The sequence below is a fragment of the Hippocampus zosterae genome, chromosome 2 (assembly GCF_025434085.1).
Source record: "Hippocampus zosterae strain Florida chromosome 2, ASM2543408v3, whole genome shotgun sequence".
Classification (NCBI taxonomy): domain Eukaryota; kingdom Metazoa; phylum Chordata; class Actinopteri; order Syngnathiformes; family Syngnathidae; genus Hippocampus; species Hippocampus zosterae.
In genome coordinates this window covers 16549555-16567388 of record NC_067452.1, presented here as the reverse complement: position 1 = coordinate 16567388, position 17834 = coordinate 16549555, and the positions used below count along the sequence as shown (strand labels likewise).

The 17834-nt window shown below is 44.8% G+C and overlaps 1 protein-coding gene and 1 long non-coding RNA gene across 2 annotated transcripts; one reads left to right on the top strand and one right to left on the bottom strand.

Annotated features, from left to right (window-relative positions):
• The first annotated feature begins 5681 nt into the window (after positions 1 to 5681).
• Positions 5682 to 16399, top strand: LOC127596197 (DNA-binding protein SATB2-like). The gene is made up of 12 exons (XM_052058427.1): positions 5682 to 5907; positions 7779 to 7973; positions 8097 to 8276; positions 9912 to 10053; positions 10520 to 10643; positions 11786 to 11888; positions 12981 to 13031; positions 13126 to 13589; positions 13671 to 13871; positions 14528 to 14671; positions 14842 to 15033; positions 15565 to 16399. Exons 2-12 carry the CDS (start codon positions 7895 to 7897, stop codon positions 16108 to 16110), a joined length of 2226 nt encoding a protein of 741 aa, XP_051914387.1. The 5' UTR covers positions 5682 to 5907; positions 7779 to 7894; the 3' UTR covers positions 16111 to 16399.
• LOC127596223 (uncharacterized) lies at positions 11143 to 13316 on the bottom strand. Its single transcript, XR_007961419.1, has 2 exons — positions 13182 to 13316; positions 11143 to 13057 (listed from the first exon to the last, which is right to left on the bottom strand). It is a non-coding gene; the product is annotated as an uncharacterized LOC127596223 (long non-coding RNA).
• Positions 16400 to 17834: the final 1435 nt, after the last annotated feature.

Sequence of the window (17834 nt, the reverse complement as noted above, 5' to 3'; positions counted from 1 at the left end):
ATCAACATTTGCTTGTTGAAACAGACAGCTTGACAGACAGACCACGAAAGAAGCATTGCCACAGTGAGGCCAATTCCAATTGTGAACAGGTTTTTTATTCCATGGCATAAATGATGTGAAGGAAAATTGTAAATAGTACTGCGATTTATCCATTTTGTGTTCATATTGCATTTAATTGAAAGATGTTTGTTGTTTTTTTTTCTCTTTCTTCTTTCTACATACATTGTTGCTGCTGGAGGCTGTAAATTTCCCCAGTGTGGGACGAATAAAGGATATCTTATCTTATTCATATAAGGATATGGTACACAGCTTCCAAGATAGCGCTAAGAGAAATGGTTTTGAATGGATAGATTTGGAATAGACTGAAGGGAATTAGTACAAATATTTAGTTGCAACCTGCGGCCCGGTGAACCAGTGGTTAGCACGTCGACCTCACATTGCAGTGCATGTTCGATTCCAGCTCCGGCCTCCCTGTGTTGAGTTTGCATGTTTTCCTCAGGTTTTCATGTGGGTTTTCTCCAGGTACTCCGGTTTCCTCCCACATTCCAAAAACATGCATTGCAGGCTGATTGAATGCTCTAAATTGTCCCAAGGTGTGAGTGTGATTGCAGATGGTTGTTCGTCTCTGTGTGCCATGCGATCAGCTGGCAACCGTTTCAGGATGTCCCCTGCCTACTGCCCGAAGACAGCCGGGATAGGCTTCAGCATCCCTTGTGGCGATAAAGCGGATCGGAAAATGGATGGATGGATGGATATTTGCAACTTATTTCAGTTAAATTTGAGGGGGCAGGGGTTCCGCTCCTCACTTTCCACTTGAGTGCTTAAAAGCATGCTTTATAGGGTTCGAGTCTGGTACCCCTCACCTACCCTCACCTATGGTCACGAGCTATGGGTCGTGACCGAAAGAACGAGATCCCGGATACAAGCGGCTGAAATGAGTTTTCTCCGCAGGGTGTCCGGGCTGTCCCTTAGAGATAAGGTGAGAATCTCAGTCATCCGGGAGGGGCTCAGAGTCGAGCCGCTTCTCCTCCACATCGAGAGGAGCCAGATGAGGTGGCTTGGGCATCAGATTCGGATGCCTCCTGAGCGCCTCCCTTGTGAGGTGTTCCGGGCATGTCCCACCGGGAGGAGACGCCGAGGAAGACCCAGGACACGCTGGAGAGACTATGTCACCCAGCTTGCCTGGGAACGACTCGGGATCCCCCGGGGAGAGCTGGAAGAAGTAGCTAGGGAGAGGGAAGTCTGGGCTTCCCTGCTAAAGCTGTTGCCCCCGCGACCCGGCCCCGGATAAGCGGTAGATGATGGATGGATGGATGGATGGAGTCTGGTACCAATCGAAAGCATCCCTTGTCTTTCTGCATGTAAAATCTCCAATAAGTAGTCTCATCTTTTTCTTTTTTGTGTACATTGTGTATCAGATCCAGATGTAAACCTTTGGAAATAGAAGCTATTGTCTCATACATCATTTGGTGACAAACCTAAATGTGCACGGCAAAAATAAAGCAATTGGCTATGCCAAAACTTCTGCATGTGAAAGTTGAACTCAACATTATAGAATACTTCACGAATACTGTAAACCCAGACGTGATGGGGAACTTCAAAACAGGTTTCTGACCGCAAAACAGAAGTGTGTAATTATTGTGGCAACGCCACACTACAACACTAACGTAAAACTGCAAATATGCTAACGATGTTACTCGAGGCTAAATTGGTGAAAAATGAGCAGCGCGTGCTCATCACCCTAAAAAGTTGACCATCCTGTTTGAGGTACTGAACTGACTACGTTCAATGCAGGTATGCCATAAAGATGTTATTTTTTTTTCCTCAGGTGTACTCTTTTAAAGCTCATCCGGTATTTTTCAAAGGCATGACAAGATGATGAGGATAAAATTAACATCCAGCCACCCACGGCTTTTCATCCAAAAGAGACAAAAAGCAAGGCAAGGCAGCTTTGTTGAAATTACACACCTCATACACAATGTGCTTTACATAATTAAAAGTACAATATTTAAAAGTATATACAGACAAAAGAGTTAAAGACATTTAAAAGCAAAGTAGAAATAAAAGTGGCTTACTAAAATTAGGCCAACAGAACGTACATGTACAAGATTTTTTGGGGGGAACATGACTTTAAAAAATGCTTTGAAAGACCTTAATCATAGCTGGGGCAAAATAACTATTTCTAATCTAGATTTATACTCGGGGCTGAATTCACTTCTGTTGGCAGTTGATTCCAATTCTCATGACCAAAAGGTTAATGTAGGAGCGTCGATCAACCGGTAAATCGAGAGCTTCGCCTTTTGGCTCAGTTCCTTCTTCACCATGAGAGACCGATACAAAGTCTGCATCACAGCCCACGCTGCACCAATTTGTCTGTCAATCTCCCGCTCCATCCTGCTCCCTCTCGTGAACAAGACCCCAAGATACTTAAACGCCTCCACTTGCGGGTAAGATCTCATCCCTGACCCGGAAAGGATGAGATCTCCGCCCTTTTCCGATTGAGGACCATTGTTTCAGATTTGGAGCTGCTGATTTTCATTCCAACCGCTTCACACTCTGCTGCAAACTGCTCTGGTGAGAGTCGGAGATCCTGGCCTGAAGAAGCCAACAGCACCACATCATCTGCAAAAAGCAGAGATGTAATAGTAAGGTTGCCAAACCCGACCCCCTCAACGCCTCGGCTGCGCCTAGAAATTCTGTCCATCGAGGTTATGAACAGAATCAGGGACAAAGGGCAGCTTTGATGGAGTCCAACCCTCACTGAAAACGAATCTGACTTACTGCTGGCAATGCGAACCAAACTCTGACATCCGTAGTATAAGGTACGAACAGCCCGTATGAGTAGGTTTAATACAACATCCTCCCAAAGCACCCCAAAGAACTCCCTGAGCGACACGGTCAAATGCCGTAATCAGTTTAAAGTAAATTTACAAAAACTATCAGCCTCTCCGTATCAATACTTTTAAAAGGTGAGTATAAAACCGAATGACATGAAATTAACTAGAATAATAAACTACAAAGGGGTGGGTCTGGTTTCTGACAAAAGAAAAAAACTGGTTTTAAGTATAGGGAAGTTATTGCATTTTTAACACTGTTACTTAAGGCTGTATTTTGTGACAAATGAACAGTAATTGGTCATTTCCCCAAAAACGCTGATCATCCAGTTTGAGGTACTGAACCGACCAGATTGAACTGCAGATATGCACTGGTGCTTTTTCTTAGGCGAAGTTTATGTTAGTGGGAAAGTGTCAAAGATTAAGTCTTGGTACAATTAACGCAATGAAACAAACACAATAAAAATAACCTAAGTAGCAAATAGTCCCCACTGTGAGTTTAGAGTAACCATTTAAAAAATTATTCTTAGTGCTGGATGACATTTCGAATCATTCATAGTAGTATATATACAGTATATGGCATGTGTATTGTTCGAATGAGAATGTTCAAAATTATAAGTGATCACTCAAATGACAGATTTTCACTTTAATAATTGCAATATGCGAGGGACGATCAGAGTCTGCGTCCCCCAGGCCCTTTTTTGCCCATACCGACGCACATACCATAGCCGCCCATGAGTGACTTATAGCCACCCATGCGCAACTTCTCAGACAGACTTACAGACACATGAGAGCAACTTGCCGACACTCGGACCCGTAGGCAACTCATAGACACTTGTGAACACCTTTGAGAAACTCCGAAACATACTCAGACTGATACCTGGAGACGAATGGTCGATGGCAGTGTAAGATAGCCGAGGCCGACTTAGGCGCAGTCGTAGACACACCCATGGTCCCTGCCATCCGTGCTGTGCAGTCCAACCAACATTATTATCAGTGTAATAGTTTTCAAACTGTTTGTGTATATGTAAGGTATTTCTGTTGTCATTTCTTTTATCCATTCGTCCATCCATTTTCCGATCCGCTTTATCCTCGCAAGGGTAGTGGGGGGTGCTGGAGCCTATCCCAGCCGTCTTCGGACACCCTGAACCGGGTGCCAGCCAATTGCAGGGCACGCATAGATGGACAACCACACCTAGGGACAATTTTGAGTGTTTAATCAACTTGCCATGCATGTTTTTGGAATGTGGGAGGAAACCGTGAGTACCCAGAGAAAACCCACGTAGGCCTGGGGAGAACATGCAAACTCCACACAGAGAGGCCAGAGCTGGAATTGAACCTGGTACCTCTGCACTGTGAGGTAGATGTGCTAACCACTGGTCCACCGGGCACCCTGCTTTCATTTTTTTCATGATTTTTTTTTTTGTAATATATGTATGTGTTGCAGTGTCCCCTAACGGGAACACAGAGAAGTTCACAGGTATATCAGGATATTTCGATTTTTTTGTATGTATGTATTTATTTATTTTTTTGTGCTACATTTCCCCCCCTGAAAAGTTAAACCTGAGGCTGCCCTCTAGAGGAGTAACTGAAGTGTGAAAAATGAATGACAAAACAAGGCCGAAACTGGCCAGTGGGACATCTGGGGTGCTGCCGAAGACACGTCGAGAAAAGTCTGGCGATTTTAATGGAGAATTGAGCACCATGGTGCTGTTCCTCCCCTTACCACTAGATGTGAACGTTTAACAAATATTTTTGTTGACTCGACGAAACTGCCAAGATTTGATTCAAATAGTTTTCAGCAATTGTCTCTACTCATTTGGGATTGTTTCACCAGCCGTTTATTTTGAATGTGAGTGATCATATTCCAGTCGTCAGATGCAGTGTGCAAGGAGGTGCAAACGACAGTGGGCTGCTGTTCAAGATCTTCACTAAGCTTCAGGGTCAGTGTTTTACTATCGCATGCGCACCGCAAGATGGTGCGAGTGAGACAAATGCGCTAAATGAGTTTAGCTTGTTTTTTTTTGGTTTTTTTTTTTGTAATGGTGTAGTTCACATTCATCACGTTCTCCTAACCACAGTTTATAGTATTAGGCTACTTGCCACAAGGAGAGGTGGGGAAAGTAGTCACAATCTGTAAGTAATAATTAAAAAACGGTATTTGTGTGTAAAAAAGAAATAAAAGTACGTTTCAAGTACAAGTATCAATTTCTTTATCCGAAAGGGGTTTTTAATTATTATAAAGTAGATTCTGAAATATGAAAAAGTAAAACGGTTCACGATCAATCCATTTTGATAAAATGTAAAGAAAATAGTTTCCTCTAGTTATTATCTTGTGCTCGTACTAAGATGGGGGGGGGGTGAAAATCCCGTGATACGTCACAATTGTGTTTTTTTTTTTTCAAGATCAGGCAAGCATTGCTTTGACTTTGATGCGAACAAAACAGCGTGTTCCCGACAAAATCAACCAATTCTCGGATGGAGGATATGTTGCTTCTCAGAATTTGTTGAATTTGACAGCACTGCGCTCTCTGTTTTGTCTGCCAAATGTCCTGTCAATCAATCCAAATCTTTACCGTGACTGACATCATTGCTCTCCAGTTCCGTCTTTTTCTACTTCTTGTTGTCATCCACCTGTGTTGCAAAAAGTAATGAGGCAGTTTGATCAATGTAAGGAATAAAATGTATAGATTTCTGTTTTCAAATGAAATGTTGAGAAAATGATTCTCCAGGAAAATCAATACTTGAGTACATATACCTGAAAAATCTACTTAAGCACAGTAAATAAAATATTTGTCCTTGATAACATTTGACCAGTGGCAGAGAGTGATGATGATTTTGAGGGCCATGATGCTGCTGGGGCCCCTCCCTCCTGACTTGGCAGTCTGCCTCCTTTTGCCTCCTCTCAGCAGCTGAAGCTGTAGCAGTTGCAGACAAGCAGCTGCTTGTGTTCACATCTCGTGGGCACGGGCGGGTGAGCCCGCAAAGCAAAAGTTTGCTGTCATCTTGGAGTCACACAACTCGCCCGATGGATGCTCTTGACTCACAGGCGAGCAACGGGACATCATGAAAAGTAAGTGATTGCTAATACATACAAACATGTCGACTTGCGTGTTGGCATGCAGTAGCATCACTAGAATTATAATTAAGATTTCATCATCTGGTCCGCAAAGTCTCTTTAAAATTTGCCTGCCATTTGACAATTTGGAAATTTTGGAAAGCGAATGTCAAAAAGAGAAATAATTCGAGGTCTACTTTATGTGTTGTGATCGTTTGCACGGATTTGACTGTTTGGGGAGGGGGGTTGTAAAACAATTGTCAAATTGTAAAGCGCATTCATGGACACTGTTTATAATTATCTCATTGATGAAATAATTTCATTCATATGAATTTGGATCGTTCTCGTCTTCACTAACGAGCCATTCCGTCTTCACATGTTCCGCAGTGTTTGTACATAGGACACACAAACAAAAATTAACACTTGTCCCCATTGAGATCAGTTCAAAAATGCATAATAAATTTAGATATGAAGTGATGTTCTTTAAGGCAACACTTTTGTGTGCGTGTGTGTTTTGTGGGTGCTGTTTCTTGTTGTTATTTATTTGCTGTGACAAGTCCTGTTAGGATGTATGTAGTGTGCCCCCCGGCTTCTTCTCATTATATTTATTTGTATTTCATCACAATAAAAGTTAACAACTTCTGGACTTCTGTGCTGTTTGTAGTTTGCTTGTAGTCCAAGTGTTTTTGCTTGAGTTGACACTGAGCAAGGTTACTGTTCAAAACAAACCAAAAAGTCTTCTAAGATCCAGTTGTGCTCAATTTAATGGTTTCAAATCAAAATGTTACAGCCAAAGGGACTTTTGAGATCAAAAGCCACTTGTTTGACAAATGGCAAGTCTCATCTCTATTTGATCCACATGTGTTCTGATGAGCTTGAACATGCGAGACCTTACTCATGAAACAGAGACTTTTGCATTGTTTGGACACCAGCGTTGGATACCATCATCTTTGCATTAACATTTGGAAGTTGAGGTGCAGTGCAAATAGCTGTCTGTCTAAAGTGCGCATACACGTCGCCTGAAAAATGCTTATGGGTCGAGATGTCTCCTGTCCTTCTGGCTAGCTGATTTGTGTGTAAATAAATAGTTTCAGCTCATATTGAGCAGGGATTTGCAAACTGGGGTGAGGGGCGAGCCATAGCTTGGTGTCTACAAAATCATTTGCAATGAGTCTCGTATCATTTCTAAAAAGGGCATAAGATTGGTGTGCCTTTAGAGTAAACCAAAAAACCAAATACTCAAGCGTACCTTAGCTTTGGGCCAGTTAAAAGCTCAAATGATCGTGGTGCCTTATCATCACATAAATCTGACATCCTGGCAAGCGTGAATTTAATTGGGTTATTATTCTGAGTTTTTGGGTGGAAATGTTAAAAAAAAAAAAGAAATTGGTGGCTTTTAGAGCTACATGTGGTAGTTGTGGAGTGTACTCCTTGTAAAAAAATAATCCTCCCCATCCCTTGTGAAACATTGCTATAGAAAGTCTGCTATAATTTGATGTCTTGGCTTCCAGAAATAGAACACATACAGAAACGCATGTCTGGGCTTTATTTCTGTAGACAACACACATGCAGTCGAGCCTAGAAAATAGCACGGCTTGATTTTCGTGCGGGAAAAAGCCAACTTTTGCATGTTTGTGAATATGGCGCAGGTGGTGTAACACGATTTGGGGAAATTTGATCAAGGGTCAAAGATAGAGATTCTGAGCTCCGCGGACGTGTGTGGTAGAAATCATCATATTTCATTGTTGAATATGACTACAGTGTATTTTTTGTGAATATCATCTTTTTAAAACCACCCTGCCCCCTGGCCAAGGCACAGACAAAAAAAACTCTTTGGGTTTTGAGTCTTCACCAGCTGTTCTTCATTGTATCTTGATGTCCTTCAGATTTTTTGCCAGGTGAGCAAGGTGGAGCAGGCGGGACTGACAGTCTTTGAGACGACCCCGAGGAGGGCGGCTACAGTGGTGGGAGCAACAGCCCAAGTGGATCGCCGCTGTGCAAGATGAACCTTCCGGACGTCAACAGTTGCCCGGAGACTCCGCAAGCTCGATTTAATAGCAACTCACCACTGAGACCGGAAGGTGAGAGTGCGCCAAGACGCTCCGTGACTTCCGCTTTAACCCAGGCTAAACTTAGCTTAGCTTAGTGTTACAGAATTGTGAATTTGGGTCCGACGTGTGGCCTGTTGTACTCTTCTGTACCAGGTGTGACAATCCCTGTCTACTGCGTTGTGGAATATGCAGACATGGCGAGTGACGGCGAGCAGCGCGGTCACAGTCACGCCGAGTTTGTGCTGATCCGGAAAGACATCCTGTTCACGCAACTAGTGGAGACGGCGCTGATGTCGTTGGGCTACACGCAAGGCTCGGCTGTACAGGCCCGAGGTGTGTGTGTTTATTTCCGCCGTTTACTCCATCGGGAACTACACAGCCTCAGACAGAAAAAAAAATCAATGTCGGCCACAAGAGAATTATAATGTGTTTCCAACATGCTAGTTTGTGGCCACTTTTCCAGAAAGGGTAAAGTATTGGTAGCAGCTGTGGCAAAAGACAACGGACTAGGATTGTATGGTTTTTATTTTGAAGTTTATTTGAGGCTGGGGATGAATTGGCAGCCTAGTGATGAAAACATTTTAAGGGCATCATATTTCACTTTCAAGAGAAGGTGTGCGCCATTTGTTTACCCACATGTCCAAGTGCTTCATGGGAAGGATATTAAGCCCATAACTTAGTATATTATGCGCACATTTTCGCTATTTTGTGGCCACAATTTTGTCTTGATTTTTATTTGATGGGGCCCCTTAATTAACAAGTAAAAGCAGTCTGCTACTTCTTTAGCACTTAGTTGCATCAAAACTCGGTTTTCCCTTTTTTGTAGTGAAAAATGATTTATTTCTCTTCATTTGCGAAATCTGAAACAATAATATCCGGTACTTCATGCCTGGGAAAATTTAAAACTCCCTATCACTCAGCCACTATTTTGTTTGGTAATTCATGAGTAATGAATTATTAACAGCGGCAATGAATAGATTGTAGCTGTTTTCCAGATGGGTGGCTCCACCACATGAGTGCTCTGCGTGCCAGAAAGTTTAGACAATAAAGACTCATTTCTGCGTGTTGTTGTTTTTATTTGTTTTTTTTCAAGACCAAAAAAATGTTTGTTTGTATTTTCTTCATGTCTCAATCGGGTATGACATTCCTACTTGTGTCCTAAACACCGAGCGCCTCAACCAAGTGGGTAACGCCCTGCACGCGACCCTCCTCCGCCCAAACAAAGCCTTTTCTTTTCAAATCAAGACTTTTTTGGTTTGGCGTGGTCCCAATGTCGCTCCACAAGTGTGGTCACAACCACAATTACACAGTCAATTTTTTTTTCTTCTTTTGATTCCAGTTTATTTGCCCTAGTGTGGGCCCATGAAAGTATTTTTAAAGCAACAGAGGGGTTCTTTGATTAGGCTGCATGTTGTGGCTAAGTCACACTTACTCTAAGCTGGCAGAATTCCAGCACGCGGGGTTAAATGGAGGATTTTAGAAACACTCACTGACATAAGGTATGGAGGACTCGAAGTATTTTTCCTCTGGAGGCAACCCATTTGACATTTGATTGTCTCGATCCATTTGAACATTTTGCCACCCGCAGGAAACCGAAAAGCTGCAAAGAGGCCCGTCTGCCGTCACATAGGAGAAAGATGACATCATGCTGTTTGTCAACACATCTCTTCACTAACACATTGCTCTGAGTTGACGTTCACATGCTTACACTCGGATTGGTCAAGGAAACATTTGTTTTTGTTGCCTTCGGCCCATCAGTAGCAACCTCATGCAGTGTTGACACACACACACAGTCTGTGTTTGAATTGAGCTGTCTCAACATGATTGTGAGTCCTTAATTTGTACTTGTCATGGTTGAATGAGAGCCTTTTTGGTAGGATCGCACAGATTCGTAGTCATTGTCATTTAGTTTTGCTTCCCCCCAAACATGCTTTTAACCTATAACCTGAAAGCACGTGTGTTGTGCAGGCATCATCAAGGTGGGCCAATGGAAGCCGATGCCCATCCACAACCTGACAGATGCTCCAGAAGCCACAGTGGCAGACATGCTCCTGGACGTTTATCACATGGTCACGCTACGGATCCTGCTGCACAGGTCCTCCAGTCTTGAGTGTGTGATGAGCTCCAAAACAAACAAATAAACATTCATTCATTCATTCATTCATTCATTCATCTTCCGAACCGCTTGATCCTCACTAGGGTCGCGGGGGGTGCTGGAGCCTATCCCAGCCGTCTCCGGGCAGTTGGCGGGGGACACCCTGAATCGGTTGCCAGCCAATCGCAGGGCACACAGAGACGAACAACCATCCACGTTCACACTCACACCTAGGGACAATTTAGAGTGTTCAATCAGCCTGCCACGAATGTTTTTGGAATGTGGGAGGAAACCGGAGCACCCGGAGAAAACCCACGCAGGCCCGGGGCGAACATGCAAACTCCACACAGGGAGGCCGGAGCTGTAACCGAACCCGGAACCTCTGCACTGTGAAGCCGACGTGCTAACCACTGGACTACCGGGCCGCCTAGATACAATTAATACAGTAAAATAAATTAAAAGCAACTTTTCACATATGCAGGTTTGCCCGTCTGGAGGAGCTGCCCTCTGAACAGTGGACGCATGCCACAGTGAGGAAGGCCCTCAAAGAGGTGCTTAAAGAGACCAATCAGAACGCTCTGCCTAAGGAGTGTCCACTCTCCAAGGTACGTAGGAGCAGCACACATAGCTATCTAGGCTCTGTTCGGAAATTCACTCTGGCGCCCGAACACCACTGTGAGAGTGGGTGTGTTCAGGGAACGAGAGAGCGCTTCCATCCATCCATCATTTATCCGAGCCACGATCCTCACGAGGGTGGTGCTGGAGTCTCTGCCAGCTGTCTTGGGGCAGTAGGCTGGGTTACACCCTCAACTGGTTGCCAGCTCGTAGTGTTTTCCCGGCCAATGCTTCTGCATCCTTAATTTGGAGCAAAATCAAGTCGTTGCAGAGCGCACACCCGAGTGTGCCTTGTTTGACATTGCGGGAACAGAAACAGACTCACTGGGGTTCGTGCATGACATTGGCAGGTGAACCGAAAATCTCCCCTCGCAGATATTAATGATTATAATCTGTTTAATGAATTGATTTCTAAAATGATTCATAAGGCTTGTCCCACGATAGTGTCATATATGAGTGAAATACCATGAGATTCACCACACCTATCCGCATAGGTGTCAAACTCAGTCCCTGCATGTTTTCCGAGTCTCCCTGTTGCAACACACCTGATTCAAATGAACAGGTTCAATGTCAGGCTTCCGCAGAGCTTGCTGATGATCTGATCATTTGAATCAGGAATGTTGCAACAGGGAGACTTTGAAAACATGCAGGACAGCGGCCCTCCAGGACCGGAGTTTGACACCTATGGCGTAGTGTATCGGTCTGCCTGCGCCTTGATCAAATATAGTACACCAAAATTGCGTTGGACCACCTGTGCTATGATTTAGACCTGGTTTTTGCCAATCTACAATCAAGTCTACTTTTTGAAACCAAATTGGCAGATAGGGGCTGAGCCAGAAACTCTAAATGATGCGTAGCGCGTCTGCCAAATTCACAAAGACGTTGACTAAACGATTGCACCGACACAAAAATGGTGTTCTTATGCCGAGCGCAGACTACCTTCTTTTACCAAACTGTCAGATGTGTCGCGGGCGAGGCCGGAACGCCCAGACAGGCAAAAAAAAAAAAGAAACATATATAAAGTAAATTAGGGACTGTAATTTACATGAGCGCAATCTACCTGCTTTCATATTGTATTCAGCCCTGCCCAATGTTGTGTGTGTCTCTCTCTCTCTCTCTCTTTCTCCCACAGAGTATGATTTATGCCATCGTCAACAGTTCCTATTATTCCAACGTCTCCATGTCCAAATGCCAGGAGTTTGGACGCTGGTACAAACGTTACAAACGCATCCAAGGTGACGGCTCACATGCACGCGCTTGCTCCTGCTCTTCTGTTTTTCCCTTAAAGCCACATTTTTGTGTGTGCTTGAGCTCAAGTGTCAAGTTCATGCGCCATACGTCAGTGACGGCTTATGGGCGGAAGGGCGTCACACGTGGTCCACATGAATGTCACTCTGAATACACACGGCAGAACTAAGCCATCTTGTATCCTAATAGAAAACAGCAGCAGCAAAGCCCGCACTCTTCACACACGCACGCACATACAACACATGGTGGTACAAATTTGACACCCTGCCAAATCTCACTCTCATTTTTATTCTCCTAATAGCCCACGTGACCCTCAACCCAACACAATTGTAACAAGAAACAGATTCAATCGAGTGGGGACGAACCATTCAAATCCCAGATAACTGAAACGGACTTCCCACCAAATGCCGGCAGATCATTGATCAAACGATAAACCAAACTGCCCCCGCAAAAGTAATTGACGACTCTTTTCTACAGCTTAATAACGCACTCACCAGCATCCAATACAAAAGCCTTATAAGCAATGCCACTGTCACGTTTCAAGTGGTGCTGTAATGTTTCTAACAATTTGCCACAGAGTCTCTGCTGGGATGAAGGGGAAAGTTTATAAAACTGTGGAAGCCACTGGCTGTGTGGAAAAGTGAATAAAAGAAAAACACCTTGCCACAAAGTGACGTGAAATCTCCTCTTACGGTGGTCGAATAGATGCTGGATGTTCTACAAATCCGTTGGCAGTTCAGGTAGTGTTCTTGGAAACTAGCTTAAAAAAAAGAGTAGTGTGCAGTGTTCAGTTTAAGATGCAAGCCTGGGCCAGTAAGCTTCGTTTTAGCCTACCAAAATGCTAAAAAAAAAAACGTACAAGAAAAATAGCCCATAAGGTGTGACACAAAAACTGGAGCACTTGAAGTGTACCACTTTCTGCAGTGTGAAAAACGACTCAAGAAAATGATTTGAAAATATTTTTGTCATTTTTGTTCTTGTTTATGCCTACCAGTGGAATTGTTGAATTGTAAAACTGTCCCATGACTTCATTCGTTGACACATGGAATGATGTGATTAGTTGATGGTATCCTCTTCAGGTGAATATGCAGAGACAATGTGGCAGCCCCAGGACAAATCCGATGTAAATGGTACATTTCATCTTCACTCTGACTTTCTATGGATTGCAAGATAAAAAAACAAAATAAGAACTTTACAACATTTGTCTGCATATTCACACAATAGAGAGAGATTGGGAGCCGAGCATCCTCAACCAGGGTCTTCCTTCTCTATTGCCCTACCTGGGTGGCCCAGGAAGCCTCCAAAATCGCCTACTGGATCAGCAGAGTTCCAGCCTGCCACACTCCACCAATCCTTCGCCAAGCCCCCCTTTGCACCCCCGGGCTCCGGCTCATTTGGGCCACGGCGGCCTCCTGCCCCCACAGCTTATGCGCCATCAGCTTGCCGTGGCGCACCTCATCAACCAGCAACTCGCCGCCAACTGCCTGCTCTCCCAGCAGCCCGTGCAGGGGCTCCCCCAGCCGTACGTCAACCACTCGCCTATTTCACGCACGTGCAAGGGCCCTCCTGAGCCCACCTATTCAGGAGCCAAAGTGTCTTCTGACATCTACCACCGAGTTCGGAGCGAGCTGAAGAGAGCCAGTGTCTCTCAAGCTGTCTTTGCCCGGGTGGCTTTTAACCGCACTCAGGTAAACTGGCCAAATGTTCTCCGCCGGTATGTCCAACGGAGGTAATCCCCAACAGCGCATCTGCTCTTCATGCACGGATAGGGCTTGCTGTCAGAGATCCTGCGCAAGGAGGAAGATCCCCACTCGGCCTCACAGTCGCTGCTTGTCAACCTAAAGGCCATGCAGGCTTTCCTGGGTCTACCAGAAGGAGAACGAGACCGCATCTACCAGGGAGAGCGAGAGAGGAATAGTCAAACAAATCACAACCACGTTTCGAATGGCAACACCCACAAACACATGCAGGTACACGCATACTCACAAGAGATAAGCGAATTGATTCATTGCTCAAAATGGGCCTTTTTTTTCATTTTTAGGAAAACTATTCTACTTTTTTACAAATGATTTGACAAAATATTGGTGGACTACAATGACACAGATGCAAAGAAATGCAGAGCAGGAAGATATTTTTTCACTGGCCATATGGCATGACTCCTTCTTGTAACTGTAAGCCCTTCGATCATTCACGAGCTCCAAAGGTTACCTTCTGATTAGATGATATGTTGCCATTTTTGTTGGTACTTTAAAACATTTTACAAAAGCGGGAAAGTTCTCAAGTTGAGAGCACGCAGAAGTATGGATGCATTTTGGCAGACGGGTGAACTTCCCTCAATTATATTTCCACCAGTCTGTGCATAGGCAACAGTTCCTTAGCTCTTGCTGGTTACCTCTTCATCCAGGTTAGCCAAATCTCTACAGGGGTGGAATTAAGCCTTTCCGACATTAGACCTGAATGGTTGTGCCTTCTGCTGTTTGACTATCAAGCAGTAAATGCCAGAACACGTCCGCTGCTTTAAGATAACAAGACTAGCATCACGACACCAATAAGCTCACTGTAGACTGTAAAGAATCAAACATCGATACGCTCAAAAGAACCTTCAGATTGTAGTTCTTGTCTGCAGACTAAATCCAATGCGGAGACTCCCCTTAAGATGGACTCGCTAGTGAACATCACATCAAGGATCTACGAGGAGATCCAACAGGAGATGAAGAGGGCTAAGGTCTCCCAATGTCTGTTTGCAAAAGTCTCTGCAAACAAAAGCCAAGTGAGTTCTGGGGTTTCGGTTTTCCTGGAAATAGATTTGTGATGAAAATCATTTATTTCCAAGTCACAGCTAGTGCAAAAATCAGGCAATGGCGGCACGATGTGTCGTTTTCCTGCCTGTGCTTAAGTGGGCAAATGTTCAAATGTTGTTACTGTCACCTCATCTGCCAGGGTTGGCTGTGTGAGCTACTCCGATGGAAAGAAAATCCAAGCCAAGAGAATCGCACGCTCTGGGAGAACCTGTGCACCATTCGCAGGTTTCTTTCCATCCCGCAGGCTGAACGCGATCGAGTTTATGAGGAGGAGGCGAGGCATCAGCACGGTGATAAGCCCCCCGCTGTCCTTCACCTACCCGAGCATCAGGTACAAGCGTCTGGAACTATAGAATTATGGGCCCAAATCAAAGGTTGTACAGCTACTGAATTTTTAGAGAGACGGGTTACCTGCTTTGCAGTCTGCTGCAGCTTGTCCCTGTTTTTGTATACCAAGTTATTTTAAAAGGACATGGTCAATGACTCGGCCGCGCAGTCCCTGCTCAACTGTCCCCTACCTCTTCCAACAAAACCTCAAATTCTTGCCAGTCAGACTCGACCTCAGTCTTATTCTGAATGCAGCCTATAATTTTTGATCACGAGAAAAAGGAATTGCCATGATGTCTATTTTGGTCCTGTCTATTTGATGGGTTTTTACCGCCCCACCCCGGTAATACGCTCTCAAAACGTGGTTGTTAGGAATGTGAGAGAATTTAGACGGCCAATCGCACTTCTGCTTTGACAAGATTTCTATTGATGTCACTGCAGAGTCGGAGGAGCAGCGGGGTTTGACAGATGGGAGTTTAAGGTGTGTGATGGGTTGAACTCATTCTTCTTTTGTCTTTGGGTTTTTTTTTAACAGGCGCCACCTCTGAGAACCCTATCTCCTCTTCACACGCACCCACAGCTTACAACATTACCCCTCCTCAGTAGTTCCAAAAGTGGGCCTCGGCGTGGATTGAGCCCTGGCCTCAGGGAAGCAAAAAAGGCCCGTTCACGAACGCGAATTTCCTTGGAGGCGCTGGGGATCTTGCAGAGCTTCATTGGCGACGTGGGGCTCTACCCGGACCAGGAGGCCATTCACACCCTGTCGGCCCAACTGGACCTGCCTAAGCACACTATCGTCAAGTTTTTCCAGAACCAGCGCTACAACTTCAAGCACCACAATTCCAGGGAGTCAGGGCTTGAGGAGGACAACCGGGAGGCGGCACGGGAAGAGGAGCAGCTCTCTGTGCCCGTGGACTCCAGTGAAGATGGAAGAGCTTCAGCAGACACGTTTGCAACTGAGAGAGAGCCAGAAGCGGATCAGAAGGAGAGTGATGATGGAAGAGCCTCAGCACCAGCAACATCGTCCTTGTCGCCAAATAGCAGCCCGGACAGCCCAAATTCTGCAGGGCAGCAGAGATAACAACAGGGGAGAAAAACTGTGAAGCACCCGTGAGATTCGATGTTCGCCGTTGTCATTCTTGGTTTATGAGCCCCACATTTAAGCCATACGGGCACAACAGCACCAAAACCTCCACACAAACTGGACCCACATATCGTACACACTGACACGTAATTTATTGTTCCATTGTTGCTGCAGCAACTGAATTTGATGTGATGCTCAATAGCGCAACAACAATAGACATCTGTATTTATGACATCCTTTATATTTACTGGAGAAAATAAAGATAAAGATTTACTACTTTCCTTACCATGACTTTTGGTGTTTACTTTGTCCGCTTACATTGCACAGTTTGGAGCTAAGGTCACATGAAACGTGTGTGAGCGAGAAGCGTCTGGCTTTGAAGTGCTCTCATCTAATATGACAACTGCATCAGTGACTGTTAGCACGCTCCGTTGGCTCTTTGCACACAGCTGGCTATTAGATCCGTATGGCCGACCGATTAAGGGCCATTAGACGTGTGCGCGCATGTGTGTGTGTGTGTGTGTGCGCGCGCGCGTGCGTGTGTGTGTGTGTGTGTGTGTGTGTGTGTGTGTGTGTGCGTGAGTGTGTGTGTGTGTGCGTGTTGTGGGATAAGGACGCAGGTGCTCTCTGCAGGCTGATATTACTCAGGATGCTCAGGGCCGGGGGCAGACGGGCTTTGGAAGAAGGAGGCTCTCATGTGGAGCTTGCAAACACACCTGTGATCCTCTGCTCACATGTTCTGTCATTTTCTCTCTCGCTCTCTCGCTCTTTCTCTCTTTTACACACATACACACACACACGCACACACACATACACACCCTCCTTAAGCTTAAGCATGTTGATACACACGTTGATAAACAAGCGAATACTCAGAGCGACAAAACTTTATAAAACCGCTGAGCACAACGCAACGTAATCAACAGCCAGCGCTGCGTGTGTTTTTATTTGTTTTAAAATAAACCGTTTTTCACATCAAATAACTTAACTTTCTCATTTGCTGAGTCTGTATGTCGAACCTATGTGCACTCAATTAGAAGTGAAATCACAAGATGGGGTTTTGGCACGATACAGCTGATTAGCATGCAACCATTATTTATAGTTGGCCGCCTCAGACGCAAAGCTCAACAAGACACAAGCACGTAAACAACCTTAACAGACTGGATCTCTGTCACAGGGTTTTGAATAACAAGCTTATGCATACACAGCCAAAACACCCAAATATATAATTTGTTACTGAGCAATTTTGTACTTCAAGTATGGACACTTAATGTGGTTCAGTTTTTTTTTCTTTTTGGTTTTTTTTTCTTTTTTGTGTTGAGCGCCTAACTGTTGCACAACCCTAAGCCAACTGTGACCAGAATGGTCAAGAAATGGTCATCGGAAGCTGAAGATGCTCTGCGCGACTGCTTTCAGACAACCAGGTGGGAACTCTTCAGCGAGGTTCATGGGGAGGACATTGATGCACTCACTGATACCATCACGGACTACATAAACATCTGTCAGGAGAACACCGTACCCGCCAGAACTCTGTGGTGTTTTTCCAACAACAAACCATGGATTAATCCCGACATAAAGGCCCTCCTGAAGGAGAAGAAGAGAGCTTTTCTGTCGAGAAACAGAGAGGAGCTGAAGGCCGTGCAGATTCGGCTGCGAAGAAAGATCAGGGAGGGGAAGAAGATATCCAGGCTGAAATTGGAGGACCAGTTACAGGCCAGCAATGT